Consider the following 14,568-nt stretch of genomic DNA (forward strand, 5'->3'; position numbering starts at 1 on the left):
TTCAACTCCTGTTTCTGTTCATCCGACTGCCGGCACATTGCCGCACTAAGCCTATTCAGGTATGTTATGAGGGTATGACGGAACAGACCAGTTACGCAACTATACCTGCCTTGTATTACAGGCATCAAGGCAATTTTTTTCAGGTGTCAGCTTCAGCTCGGGCCGGAGAAACCCCGGAGTCGCAAAAAGTCGCCTCAGGCCTTCCAAAAAGACCGGCCTCGTTTTCCATTCCATTCCTTCTTCTGTCTCCTCACCCCCAACCTTTCTTCTCCCTCTTCTCTCTCTTTCGCTTTGTTTTCTCTGTTTATTCTCTCTCATTTTCGCCACTGCTGGCTTCTTATACCACCTTTTTTTGGCCTACTTATATGTCTTCTCCTTCCTTTTGACACCATTGTCTCGTTTTTGCCTCTTCATTGGCCAATATCTCCTTGACCTCATCGTTCGTTCAAGCGCCAGCTCGGGTGCTCAGACTTGGCAGGCGACCACTGTCGAATCCCTCTTTCACTCCACCTCGATTCTCTCTACATCCTTACGCCCGAGCGCGACACTTCCCTGCCTTCCGGCCTGCAATCATGAGTGCCTCTGAAGATGACACTCCGTTAGTGAAGACGAATGGCAAGCCCGGTAAGTTGTCCTGGTTTCCGCTTACGCGCTAGTCGCCTTTCTTTCGCGACGTTGCGCATTACTGTCAGCCTTGTTCCGCCTCAGTATCTACCGAATGTCGTCATATCCCCCAATTACCAGCCTGGACGAATGTTGACCATTTGCGTGTTTGATGGGTTCTAGGTCCTACTCCCTCCGGAGATGCCGACAAGGGTCCCAATGACGTGAAGATGGAGGACGCGACTGAGGCAAATGGTCATGTCGACCCTGGCATCTCGATTCGGTTTGGTCCGGTCAAAAGCGAGGACACTGAAATGGATGATGCCGGATCCGACGCTCTGGCCGGCAAAAGGAAGAGCCGGACAAGTGTTGATCAGAAGTCATACGCGGAACCGGAAAGTAGCGAAGAGGAGGATCAACCATTGGTACGACGCGCCCTTCCCCTTGCGGATGCCTTCCCTTCGTTTCCCATATTATGCGACACTCTTGCTGTCGCTTTCGGTTACAACGGCTAACCGTTCGGTAGAGCAAGCGCCGCCGCACGTCAGTGAAGCACGAGGATCCGGAGACGGACGATGACGTTCCTCTAGCAGCCAATGGCAGGAAACTCCCCAAAGCCTCAGAGACAGCCATAGGCGAAGAATCCGATTCCGATGTCCCCATCAACAAGAAGCTTACTTCTGAAAAGAAGAAGATTCAACAGAAAGGGGAAAAGGCGGCAGAGGCCAGTCGCAAGCCAGGCACCGCGAAAACCACCGCCAAGTCCGCTGTTAGCGCAACGAACGGCCGCAAGAAACAAGCCAACGGCATCAAGAAGGAATCGGATGATGAGAAGGCACCCGCTAAGAAACCAGCCGCCAAGAAGGTAAAGGCGGAGCCCAAGTCTCCGGCCAAGAGAGGAAAGGCCACTCCAGTCAAGGAAGAGACTGCCGAAGCCGAAGACGGCGAGGAAGAAGAATACAGATGGTGGGAAGATCCTACCAAGGGTGATGGTACGGTCAAATGGACCACCCTTGAGCACAACGGTGTCGTTTTCCCTCCAGACTACCAGCCGTTGCCTCAGAACGTCAAAATGAAGTATGACGGTGTTCCCATCACTCTTGCACCCGAAGCAGAGGAGGTGGCCGGATTTTTTGGCACCATGCTAAACTCTACACAACATGTTGAGAACCCGACCTTTCAAAAGAACTTCTTCATGGACTTCAAGGATATCCTCAAGAAGACCGGTGGCGCAAAGGATTCCAAGGGCAACAAGGTCGATATCAAGGATTTCTCTAAATGTGATTTTCAGCCCATCTTCGCATACTATGAAGGGCAGCGCAACGAGAAGAGAAATCTTCCTCCAGCAGAGAAGAAACGGCTGAAGGCCGAGAAAGACGCTGAAGAAGCCCCCTACCAGTACTGCGTATGGGACGGCCGCAAGCAGAAAGTGGGCAACTTCCGTGTTGAACCTCCAAGTCTGTTCCGTGGTCGTGGCGAGCATCCCAAGACTGGACGCGTGAAGACCAGAGTCCAACCGGAACAGATTACGATCAACATTGGCAAGCATGCCCCCGTTCCCCCACCACCTGAGGGTCATCGCTGGAAGGAGGTGAAGCATGATCAAGAGGGCACATGGCTCGCAATGTGGCAGGAAAACATCAACGGTAACTACAAATACGTGATGCTTGCAGCCAATTCCGATGTCAAGGGCCAAAGCGATTTCCGGAAGTTCGAAAAGGCCCGAGAGCTCAAGCATTATATCGATAAGATCCGCAAGGATTACCAGAAGAACCTTAAGAACGAATTGATGGTTGAGCGCCAAAAGGCTACGGCGGTTTATCTCATTGACCAGTTTGCGCTTCGTGCTGGTAACGAGAAGGGTGAAGACGAGGCCGAGACAGTTGGTTGCTGCTCTCTGAAATATGAGAACGTGACCCTCAAGCCGCCAAACAAGGTCATTTTCGACTTCTTGGGTAAAGACAGTATCCGGTTCTATGATGAAGTCGAGGTCGACAATCAGGTGTTCAAAAACCTGAAGATTTTCAAGAAGGCGCCGAAGAAGAATGGTGATGAGATCTTCGATAGACTAACGGTATGTTTGCGCCTTATTCGAATTGACGATGTCAGTAACTAACTTTCTGATAGACGTCCGCTCTCAACAAGCATCTTTCGAACTATATGCCTGGCTTGACTGCCAAGGTGTTCCGTACTTACAACGCGTCGCACACCATGGCGACCCTGCTTAAAGACATGAAGGCCGAGGGTACCGTCGCCGAAAAGGTCAAAGCGTACAACGATGCGAACCGCAAGGTTGCCATTTTGTGTAACCACAAACGGACAGTCGCTGCGTCGCACGCCGGGCAGATGGAGAAGATGAGTGAAAGAGTAGGTTTTCCTCCAGGGTTCGTTCATTGCGACATGCTAACTGGTATTCTCTCTCTAGATCAAGGGCATGCGCTACCAGAAATGGCGACTTAAGCAAATGATGCTCGATTTGGACCCGACTCTCAAAAAGAAGAAGGGGGCTGCCTTCTTCGAGATCGACGAAGACATCGACCAGGATTGGATCAAGGAGCACCAGGCCTTCCTGGTTGAGGAACAACGGCAAAAGATTCAGAAGAAGTTCGAAAAAGACAACGAGAAGCTCGCTGCCGACGGCGAAAAGGAAATGAAGGCCAGCGAGCTCGAGGAGCGACTCAAGGCCGCCAAGGAAATGGAGAAGAAATTCGCCAAGGAGAACAAGACTGGCAAGGTCGAGGCGGAAGGCAAGAGTCCTAGCGTCGACAAGCTCGAGACTTCCATCACCAAGATTGACCAGCGTGTTGAGACGATGTCCGTCCAAGCCCAGGACAAGGAAGATAACAAGGAGGTTGCGCTGGGAACTTCCAAGATCGTAAGTCTCCCTACTTGATTGATACAAGAAGGACGTTGTTTAACATACACAGAACTACATCGATCCTCGTCTCACAGCCGTCTTCACCAAGAAATTCAACGTCCCCATCGAGAAGTTCTTTTCCAAGTCCCTGCGCGAGAAATTCGAATGGGCCATCAAGTCTGTCGAAGGCGATTGGGAATTCTAACCGTTTCGTCAGACCTTAACACATCAACATGTACACCATATACAACTGATTTTCTTCGCTTGTTTTTTCTCGCTTTTCCCTTTTCCGCTCGCTCGCCTGTTAAGGTGAGTGGGACAGATGGATAAATGACCCGTATATAGCATAGCAGCATATTCCTTTATCGATTCAATTCTTGTTTAGAATTGGTGATTGGTGGTCGGTTTCCTTTTTCGCTTTGTATGTATTGTTTTGCTTCCTAGGGATTGGATTCGATTGGGATTAGATCCGATGAATTGGTGGACAAGATAAAAAAATAAGCAAAAAAAGGTTAAGGCTTCGTGAAAATCGAGATATTTCAACACTTCCAGGATAGAAACTCTACGTGTATAACGTATTCTCGAAACATTACTCGATAGACATCCATACTTGCAAGGAAAGAATCTGAACAAAAAGCCTCAATGTGCAGTTTATATTCAAGTCAAGTTTAAAAAACTAATATGAACAAACATGCAAATCATGACCAAAATTTGAAAAATATATAACACCGAAAATAAAAACAATGAAAAATTGCAACACAGGGATATAATAAGACAGGACAAGTCAATGTCAATGCTAAGACAAACCCCGAGAAGTCAAAAGCCGGAAACGTGAATTACATATGAATTATACACTTGGTCGATTTTTTTTTTTTTCACATCAATCGATCGAACTGGTTGGTATAAGCAAAGAATTTCGGCGGACTCCGGAGGGTGAATGAAATGGATGATGGTGATGTTGAAGAAATGCAAAATGATATACCCCACCAACCCTGCTCATGCTGGACAAAAAGGAGATATTCATCGCGAAGGGGAGGAAGGAATGCATATCGGTCGACTCCGGTGGGGTATATGTCGTGATCATGTAAAAACTGAAGGAGAATGAAGAATGACGGGGTTCGTGAAGCTGTCGTGACCAGAGTACCTCTTTTTTGGGTTTTTTTTTTTTGTGGGATTGAGAAGTTTATGATTTATTTTTTTTGTCCGGCCTATGGCCACCAGCCCATGCGCTTGTAACTCTCGACCATTGCGCGGACACCATCGGCGTCGAATCGTTCCCGGCTGGGCTTCCAGCCGGTGGTAATCTCGAAGAGCGTGCCGTCAATGGACATGTCCTGGTCCTTAAGCACGTCGCGTTCGAGGAAGGGGCTGATTGGGCCGGGGCGCTCAATGCCCTTCTTTTCAAGTAACTCAGCCCAGACCTGCAAGCTGACTTCGTTCATGTCATCGACGACTTCGTCCAGGTTCAACTTGGCGAATTGGGACGCCACGGAGCCCAGGAAAGAACACTTGAGTCCGAATACGGCATCCAGGGCCTCTGCCAGATGACCCTGACGGGTGTCGCCATGGTCGACCACGTTGAAGGCCATTTGAGGGGAGTCTGTTGTGCTGGCTCTCCACTCAGCGGCCTTCCACAAGGCACTCGCAGCATCCTGAACGTAGAGAGTGTTGACCTTCAAGTCCTTGGTGTGGAGCAGTTCCAAATCCCGCTGCAAATCCAAGTACACGCGTGCGAGGCAAACACCCATGGCGAAGTAACCATGGTCGTATTCACCATAGACGTGGGGCAGGCGCACAAGACAGTAATTGAGGCCAGGGATCTTCTTCAATTCCTCACTAGCCTTCATTTTCCACTTCGCCAAGCGGTGCCAGGGCTGAAGCTTGTCGTCCTCTTTCCGCGGGGTCGCTCCACCCTTGTAAACATGGGCGGTCGAGCATTCGACGAAGGATCGGATCCCGCGACGAGCGACTTCCTTGCCTAGTGCCACGGCCAGGGCATAGCTACGGACCTCGTAGACGTCATCGGGCTGGGAGTGTCTGGTTTCGCCGCCACAGTTGATCACGTAGTCGAACTGTTCGCCATTGGCTCGGTCGAATATCCGTGGGAAGTGCTCTGAACGTATGGGTGCCCTTATCAGCCTTGTTTGATTCGTCTCGGCAAATCGGGGAGGATGTACCACTCACGTTCCCGACTGGCATCGGCCTGAACGAACTTATCCTTGGAACAGGCTTCCTGAAATTCGGGTGCCAGCCAAGCCAGCTGAGGTAGCACCTTATCAACGAGACGGACTTCCGATGCGAGATTGTTTTGGTGGAGGTACAGGGCGAAGTGACGACCAATGAATCCTGTGGGGAGAGTTCAGGTCAGCCAGCACATCACACTAAGAAATTGAGAGTGGAAGAAGAGTCCGTACCCAATCCTCCGACAATCAAGACTGCTGGTTTCTTTCCTTCAGCCATGGCAAATTATCGAAGGTAGATGTGGCGAGAATAGAGTAAATTGGACGAATTGCTTCGCACAAGGCAACTGGTAGTAAGCTTGCTGGTTATTTCTAAGTCGCCTTGCGCCCCGCGCTTACAATCCTGGCTGGTTAAGAATGCGGGGAGATTTAAAAAAACGACGAAGAGAACAAAAAGGGGGAGGGGAGAGAGAATAGGGGAAATAGAGAAAGAGTATAGAGGAGGATACGCGATGAAGATGATATCAGTCGCGACAGTGCTCGGGGGTATAGGTGGGATTGCGTAGAGAGAGAAATTTGGAATAAGAGAGAGAAAAGAATTAAGAGAAAAGAAATAAGAGAGAGAGAGAGAGAAAGAGAGGAGCAGAAGAGGAAAAGAGGCAAGTTATGCTAGACTAAAGGACGCTTTTATGGACAGTGCGTGTCAAAAGCCCGGTCCCCCGCCGTTGAAACAGGAAGTTACACATACTGTCAGCAATTCTCTCTATTACTGAGCATTACTATGAAGTGCTCTGTATCTACAGCACACAGCATACATACAAACACCTTCCGTTTACTACGTACAACGCCGTAAGACTGCACATACAGATCGACCCAGCCCGGCGGATGCAGTCCAGCAAAGAATGGCGATGAGAGTTAACCTTAACAGCGCTACCAGGAAGTAACTAACCGTTGTCCGAGAAAAGTGCGAGAGCAGCCGTTGACTGATGACCAATGACTACGGACTGCAAAACTACTGCCACTTTCGGCAATTGATAATCTGTGCGCTTTTCTCACTAGGACACGCCGTTCACTCACTCGCCGTGTCCCATTGCTCCGAGCGCCGAGAGTACGGAGGACAGAGCATTATCCTACCCTGTTGATCCTCTGAGAAAGTACAGGTTGTCTGTACAGAGTACCTTTGGCCCTGCCAATCCCCCGAAATCATGACGGTAGAACGGGAAAGCAAAACACCTCCAGAATATCATGTCAGGACAAAGAACTGTTCATAATCAGGAACAAGCAAGTGGGAGAAAGGGGCACACAACCGCGGCAGAAGAGAAAAAAAAAGAAAATACGAAAGAAGGATCCGCTCAGAATCCAACGATCTCAGCCTAGCGCCGCGTCTAGAAATTTCGCCGGTGGAAAATCCCGTTTGCAATTTCGCGCGCTCCCGTTCGAATAATATGACCGGCAGAACAAAAAGACCTGAATAATTGGAATTTTCAAATGGCTAGTTACGGTTATGGGCCTCCATCGGCCGCTTGCGCTGGTCCTGCAAAGCACCATCCCCTCTTTTTCCTCCCGTTGTGGGACGGGCTCCGTTTCTTAGGGACGCCGGTGCATTGTGGGATGGCATAGCTCCCGGTCCAAGTGGACGGATGAGGAAAGTGAGGAGGGGCGGCCAAACTCTGGTGTTGGTACAGAGTATTTCGGCGATAAGGGAATGCTGAGTGATTTGCTCACCGACAGAAGCTGGCTCGGTTTGAGTACAGAGTAGTGTATCTCTGTCAACGATCACTTAATAACCGAACACCTTTCCGGAGTCCCCCGTTCCCCGTCCCCCGTCCCCCGTCCTGAGCTGTTTGCAGGGGCATGCGATCGTCCCGGGGATTATGGGATTATGAAGACGATGATCTTCGGGTCCATTCATTGAGTTTGAGTTTGGACCCTCAATTGTCCCCTACCAAAGAGGCGCCCACTCCGGAGTACTTGTACTTTTTGAGGTTAGATATTAATTGAACGCGAACTGAAGCAGTCAGAAAGTGACACACGCATAGCACACTATTGAACGATATTTCTTTTTCGGTCCGAAATCGGTCCAGCTCGCAATATACGGAGTCCTCTACCACTGGCATTGACCGTGCGATGCCACCATTGACACAGTCCACTCCAAGGCCTACTAAATCCATTATTTCAAAGCCATTTCACCCCCCCCCCCCCCCCAGCCGAAAAACCCCGATCTGAACATGCTGACGTCGAGGATTCGGGGATTTCAGCCGGCTGGGATTTACCTGTGTCCCATGGTTCGTCCCGTGGCTCATGGGAAGCTCCGCATGAGGATTCCGAACCTACTCTAAGTATTCCGTAGTATAGAAGACAGTGCTGGGTACGAATGCATTATTCAGAGTACATACAGAGGACAAAGCTCACCAGAAAAAAAAAACGATAGCCTAGCCATCCTCCCGCTTGCGCAAAACATACCAATACATACCAAGCTTTCCACCGTATTTATGTCTTCCTCACCCCCCAAAGACTCCAGATTCCCAGTGCGCAGGTACGCGGGACGTACACGCAGCCAAAAATAGGTCACCGCTGCTCTGCTCTGCTCTGCTCTTTATCCCACGATATGCAGCATGACGCTGATCTTGAAACCTTCCTCTTTCTCTCCCCCATCGTTCAAATCCCGAGTACATGGCTTGGGATTCGAATTTTTTTGCTGCGACGCGGTCGAGGAGACAACCGCCCACGCCTTCTGCAATTCACGCATAAAAACCACAGTCTTGGTCCTTACCGCGACGCACTCAGATCACTACACCTGACTATTCCAGCTTGACGGTCGCCGCAATGATATTCTGCGATGACGATGAACTAGCCCCATTGCGACTAATCTCGTTATTTGGTTGCCTGCTCGGCGATTGACCTAGATCTAGGCTCTGCCAATCCTCCGGGTGACACTCAGCCGCCATATAGGACAGCAACAATGAGGCTGAGTTAAAGTCGCGGAAGGGAACCCAGACAGAACCCATGCTGGGTTGTGTGCTGGAGGAGACCAGGAACGTGGTCTTTACGGGGAATGAGGATTTGTACGCGTAAGGCTTGTGAAAGGCGCGCTGGTCATTGCCGTTGGTGTTGGTGTTAATGTTGCTGTCCTCTTTGTCTCCTGAACTGTCTACAGAGATGGTCTGAGATTCCTCCCGGACAGTGCTGCGGTCAGGGATATTCGGGGCGTTTTCCTCATCGTGCATGTCGTTCACGTCCACGTCAATCACATGCACAGCGGGAGCGGGCGTTGGCGATACACTGCGCGGCTCGGAGGGTCGTTTCTTGGGAAGAGGTCCATCTTTATCGAGCAGAGCTATGCCGCAGAATGAAATGAGACTTTTATTCGAGCTTGATATCTGCACGCCATTGCTAACCGGGACTTGAGGCGGCGTTTCGAATATGCCATAGGCCTTTCGCTTCACCTGTCTGTCGCTCGTCTCGCGGGTGATAGGGATGCCAGGGGCTTGGGGTGAGCTGCCCCCGTACAGGGTGAAAGTTGGCGATTGGGGCTCGGATTTGGGTAGAGGCGAGGAGAGGAAGATGCTGTCGCGGGTCGATTCCTTCGCTGTCAGCACGGGGCTTTCTCGCGGGATGAGAAAACTAACCTTCTTGGACTTCTCGCCGCCCTTGAGGATATTGCGCGCTTTTCTCTCCAGAAGAATCGTGATAACCCTGGTAATCCTACAGTATTCTAGTCAGAGCCTACCCTACTATCAGCACCGCAGAAGAGACCAACATACTCCATAGCCTCCGGCGAATCAACAAAAGAACCCGGCATAAGATACTTCCTCCGATTCTCCTCGCTCCCCCAATACAACCTCTCATACCTCTTCACAAACTCCCTCGCGCAAGACCGCAGCTCATTCTCCTGCTCCAGCATATCCGGCCACGCGTAGCCCCTGTCGTGAACATGGTCGTTGAACTTTGTGATGAACTTGTAGTGATATTTAGCATCTAAGTCCAGGAAGAGAGTGAATTCGCTGTCTCACTTGTGAATTGTGAGCTCGCCATTGTCGAGGAAGCGTTTCATGGGGTGGTCGGGCATGCTTGGGGCTGTGTTTGTGATTCTGAGGGGAGGAGATCGAGGTGCGCGGGTTCGTATTTGGACATGGTGGGTTGGTGTTGGTATCGAGGCAAGAGATATAAGTAGAGAGACGGTAGGAATAGTATGGTTAGGCCGAAAAGAATATTGAGAGGGACTGGGGAAGAGAGAGAGGTAACTCCGGTAACCATTGCCGTGAAGCAGCTCTGATATTCAGAGTAGAAGGTAGAGATAAAAGGGTCTGGTGAAGAGCCACTAGATATCTCCAATGTCAGTGTTAAGAGGTTCTGGTGGACGGCTACAACACTGATATAGCGAAACCATCAAGTGAATGCAATGCAAAACTATCAAAGTACGCATTATGGGGATAAATCATAATCATCATTCATAATTGAGAACTAAGGGTATGAAAGCAACATCCAAGAAGCAATAGATAACATCGCTAGATCTCACAACAATCGTACTTAGCCAACCATGTCAAGCGACAAATCATTCTGCCCCAAGGCATTTTAATGAGTTCCTCAATTCCTTAATCGCTGTGTTGACATCGTCAAATGTCAACGCTGATACAGCCCACCGCGCATGCTTCTGCGCTAGTGCAATGGTCTGGTCATCGGCATCTTGCAGGTTCAACGACGGTCCCGATGCAGGTGTTGCCGCAGGGATTGGCACAGGTGCAGGAACGGGTGCGGGAGCTGCCGCAGGCGCAGGAGCAGGTTGCGGGACTGTGCGTGATACTGCAGGGATTCCCGGAGATGGTTGTGCAGGCGGGGGAGTCACAACATTCGCAGGAGGTTTATTGTAGAACGAGCTAGGATCATAAGGGACGTCTGGCGGGTTCGAAGGCGATATCGGCGGTGGTGCCAGCTGAGACACCCCCAGGTTCGACGGTGTATCCGGAAGATTTGGTGTTGATCCAAATGTCTCTGGCGCCGATGGCAGGTTCAAACCTGGTTCCTCGGCCGATGAAGAAGTAGGAAGGTTTTGCGGTGCGGAAGGGAGATTTGGCGATGCAGATGTCGATTCATCAGGGGCATCCTCCACAGATGGCTGCGCTGCTCGTTGCGCAACAGATTTATCGAACGCCTGCACATCCTGCTCGGCTGGTCCCTCTTCCTCGACATCCTCCCATTCTTGTTGTCTAACCGGGTTCGTCGCATTCGGGTCTTCGCCAGCCTTAATCGCTTTCACTATCCTCACTGCATGGTATTTGGCGAACTTGATTTTGGCGGCGGTTTCGGCGTCCGGGGCGTTCCAGATCTGGCACAGTTCGAGGAATGTAGCAGCGGCTTGAAAAGTATCTGCCGTTTGTCTGCACACAAATTAGGAAGTGGTCTTCACGGGTATAGTGGCAGAAACGTACTTGGTAACCTTATTGGCGCCCATGGTCGTATCCGCACGATTAAAGACCTCCAGCGCAAACTGCTCAACGTAGGCATGTGCAGCCACATTATCCGTTATAGTATCATTATCCGCATTCTCGCTTTTAACCTATCACCAGACCGAATCAGTATCCCCATCCCAAGCGACCGATCGAGCATGCGTAACGTACTTGTTCGAGCTTATCAACGAGGTTCGTGGTGTACAGCTTGGTCTCGTCGTCTGCCGTGTGCAGGCCTTTTTCGATAATCTGGTTTACGATCCAGAAATTACCTGTACCCAGCAATAGTTAGTGAACTGGTTCGATGAAGTTCTGGGGCGTTGAGGTACTCACACCAATAAGCAATGGCGGGCTTCACCCGCTCAACCTGGGCTGCTCTGGCAGCAAAGCGCCCGATGTCTGCGGATCTTAAAGAGGCTGGAATATTATTCATAGGGGCGGCTGTATAAGAAAGTGCCGGGAAAAGATATCTGCAACTGTTCAGGTTGAAGAAGAGCTATGGCGGGGATGGAGCTCTCGGGCGGAATCAACGATGCCGAGCTCTCGATCGCCGCGGTGTCATCGTGCAGCCTGTCACGGGAATCGAACTACAGCAGAATAATAACAAATAGCTGAATATTGTAACTCCCGTTGATATTTTTCATAAACGAAAGGCCATGCTAGTACCAATTATATCCCAAATTCTAATAAAGCGCCATATCATAGATCGTACTAAAATCAAGCATCCTCAACTATCCATTCTCCAATCTCAACTCTTTCCTCAGCCAGAGCTTCCACCTCCAAATGATCCTCCACCTGTCCTCCCGGTCCACCAATTCGTTCAATCACAATCCAAACACCTCCCTTCTGTTCAAGTCCCGGTTGCAAGTCGAGGTCTTCAATCCGTATTCCAGCCAAGGAATCACTGTACGATCCGTCCTCCGAGACTGCCAACGTCTCCTTGTACGGGCCCTGTCCAAGTTCAACCGTCATCAGCATCGGCGAAGGGCCAACCGCGCGATCTCCGATCAATGACTGTCTGCTTCTTGCGATAAGTTTGACCCGGGTCATCCGCGGAGTTTGCAACGAAACCAGCATCCGATCTTTTCCTGGCGGTAAGATGCCAACATCTGAGAGCACTGCTCGTTGACCTGCTCCCTCCGCTGCAAGTGGCCTCACCTCGCACGGGATAGTAGAGGAAATCCAGAGCATAAACCGGCCAAGCTGATTCGGTGCAAACGTAGAGCAAACGATGGTGTACTGTCCTTTGCCTAAAGCTCTCGTTTCTGCGAGAGCACAACCCCGGCGATAATCTCCACTGTCTGCAATTATGTCTCGGCTTTTGGCATTCGATACGCGCTTCCCGTTTGACCAGAAAAGCTTGACGTGCGTGGCTAGTTCGGGCTCGGAGGATTCCAGGAGGATAGATACCTCGGTCATTTCCGGAACTTGCAAGGCATATTGCGGGTTGAGTGGGTATCTGGCGGATTCGGCATTTCCACCTGCTGTCGATCTCGTCCAAGCTCCGTGAACCTTCCGCATGCACGTGTGTCTTTCTTTCGATTGAGCAATATTAGCGGGGGCGGTAGAAAACGTGGACAAGGTAAAGTTTTGGCTCAAGGCAGGTAGACCTTGCTCAGCGACCACCGCGGTGTAAGTCGTATAAGGCGGCATCTCAAGCCTCATGAGGGTGTTGGGCGAATCGACGTATGGGCCACGGTGGAGCGCGCCATCGCTTAGGGAGACCCTTTGCCCGTTCGCATTAAAGACGTATATGCTGATGAAACCCAGTTCTCCATGGGTCTCAGAGCCTGTACTAGTTTTGAAATGTTTTCCTAAAAGCAACCAGACGGTTCCTCCAAGCTCGGAAGACACTGCAAACTGCGGGTTCTTCACGAAGCAACCCGGGATCCCTTTCCCGTTTGCAAGATCCCAAGTGAAATGGAAATCCTCGCGATGGTTGAAGAGCCCTGGATTCCAGTTCAAGTACAAATTTTCGAAATGTTGCAGGACTCTGTCGAGGTCCATCCAGAAAGTTCCCGGGGAAAGCGGATCGTGTCGTGGATCTGACGACTTGCGTGTCCTCGTGAGTGCACGCGCGGTGTTTGGTCCCGCCCACGGGTTTTTCACAAGCATCTGACGCCGTCCTCTCGACTCTCTCATGTCCAGAATGGCATAATCATGTCCACTAACAAGGCCCAGTTCAGTCTGCTCCCTTTCGGTCAATTCGCCGGTGCCGATGGTCAGAAGGACATCACCATAGTGAAAGGCCTTGAGCAATCGCTTCCAGAGTTGCTCGCCTGTCACATCCTCTTGGTGGAGGAAGACCTGCTCAGGAATCCATCCCGTCAATACCCAGAGGTCGGTACCGGAGTTGCTTCCAGGAAAGTCATAACCGCCGCGAAGCTTCAAATATGCCTTCTCCACGAGAGCTGGCCATAGAAAGTTTGAGTTATTTCGGTCAACCACGTGAAGCGATCTCGAGGTCTTGGATGCCGGTAGGCGATCATCTATGACCACCTTTCGAAAGCATCCGTTAAAGTAAAAGCAAAAGATGTACTTTCCAGAAAGCGTCTCTTGAGAATTTCCGTGTTCATCAAAAGGATAAGATACTGGAGAGAATCGCTGTTCACAATTAGTAAACGGATACTGTCGGATAGACTAAACGAAGCACGGATTGTACCTTGTCTAGGCCACGCTCTAACCTCGAAGTGGTGGCGCAAAGACTAGCAACCACCGAGCAGTCTGTTAAGACGTCCTGCACGAGGTCTGTTTTTGTTGAAACAAACATAGTCGGGGTCAAGGGGTGTTCTTTATTGCTAAAGTTCATGGCCAGTAGTTCCTGAGGTCGTTTCCAACCTGCAAAAATGTCCCTTTGCGAGCTGGATAAGTGAAGATCGGGTTTGTCCCTAGAGATCAATTAGAAGACAGCCCACTCGACAGCAATACTAGCTTCCATACAGAAACAGCTTTCCTCCATCTTGCTGGAACTCCTCTGGCTTTGGGGCACTTGCCCATGGCGGAAATATGAATCCGTTCAGTTTCGCTCCCTCGAGAAGAATGATTTCCTCACGAGTACTGAGCTTCCGTGTAGAAACCGGTGGCTGTAGTCTTGGTGTGCCATTCTGATCCGCCGGAGTTGCCGATTGCCAGTCTCGAACCCCTTTAATCCTCTCGGCCCTGGTAAGCCATTCCTTGCACTTTGTGTCCAATGCTTGTTTATCTTTGGGAGATACGGCCAGTTTCAGTGCCTTCATGTACTGCTCAGCGGCTTCAATGGCCGCCTCCAAAGCTTGCTTCTGTGAGCTAGCATTGCACACATCCCGCTCAGCTTTCTAGAACTACCAGTTAGTCAAGGGTTCACCAGCAAGATGGGTCTCGGCTTTAGCTAGTTAGGAAAGAGGAATAGGTGAAATACCAGAGCTTGAGCCACCAGAGACTTTTGCGATGGAGCATTAGGTCTCGACATCGTGGCATTGATTGACGTATGTAGTCAGGAAGC

General features: G+C 50.5%; 5 protein-coding genes across 5 annotated transcripts; 1 reads left to right on the forward strand and 4 right to left on the reverse strand.

Annotated features, from left to right (window-relative positions):
• Nucleotides 1-572: 572 nt before the first annotated feature.
• On the forward strand, nt 573-3,665 carry TOP1_1 (DNA topoisomerase 1; the record flags this gene model as incomplete). Its single annotated transcript, XM_043276325.1, has 6 exons — nt 573-624; nt 787-1,028; nt 1,130-2,677; nt 2,731-2,970; nt 3,029-3,478; nt 3,531-3,665. 6 exons carry the CDS (start codon nt 573-575, stop codon nt 3,663-3,665), a joined length of 2,667 nt encoding a protein of 888 aa, XP_043132844.1.
• Nucleotides 3,666-4,668: 1,003 nt separating this feature from the next.
• ACHE_11725A (NAD-dependent epimerase/dehydratase family protein) lies at nt 4,669-5,920 on the reverse strand (the record flags this gene model as incomplete). Its single annotated transcript, XM_043276326.1, has 3 exons — nt 4,669-5,573; nt 5,645-5,806; nt 5,875-5,920. 3 exons carry the CDS (start codon nt 5,918-5,920, stop codon nt 4,669-4,671), a joined length of 1,113 nt encoding a protein of 370 aa, XP_043132845.1.
• A 2,521-nt stretch (nt 5,921-8,441) lies between these two features.
• ACHE_11726A (uncharacterized protein) lies at nt 8,442-9,544 on the reverse strand (the record flags this gene model as incomplete). Its single annotated transcript, XM_043276327.1, has 3 exons — nt 8,442-9,224; nt 9,270-9,345; nt 9,405-9,544. 3 exons carry the CDS (start codon nt 9,542-9,544, stop codon nt 8,442-8,444), a joined length of 999 nt encoding a protein of 332 aa, XP_043132846.1.
• Nucleotides 9,545-10,195: 651 nt separating this feature from the next.
• ACHE_11727A (uncharacterized protein) lies at nt 10,196-11,520 on the reverse strand (the record flags this gene model as incomplete). The annotated part of the gene is made up of 4 exons (XM_043276328.1): nt 10,196-11,018; nt 11,070-11,197; nt 11,259-11,359; nt 11,421-11,520. 4 exons carry the CDS (start codon nt 11,518-11,520, stop codon nt 10,196-10,198), a joined length of 1,152 nt encoding a protein of 383 aa, XP_043132847.1.
• Nucleotides 11,521-11,804: 284 nt separating this feature from the next.
• Nucleotides 11,805-14,535, reverse strand: RIM13 (calpain-like protease PalBory; the record flags this gene model as incomplete). Its single annotated transcript, XM_043276329.1, has 4 exons — nt 11,805-13,691; nt 13,750-13,975; nt 14,028-14,401; nt 14,485-14,535. The coding sequence occupies 4 exons, from the start codon at nt 14,533-14,535 to the stop codon at nt 11,805-11,807; spliced, it is 2,538 nt and encodes an 845-aa protein (XP_043132848.1).
• Between the last annotated feature and the right edge of the window lie 33 nt (nt 14,536-14,568).

Source organism: Aspergillus chevalieri, chromosome 1, assembly GCF_016861735.1.
Source record: "Aspergillus chevalieri M1 DNA, chromosome 1, nearly complete sequence".
Taxonomy (NCBI): Eukaryota; Fungi; Ascomycota; class Eurotiomycetes; order Eurotiales; family Aspergillaceae; genus Aspergillus; species Aspergillus chevalieri.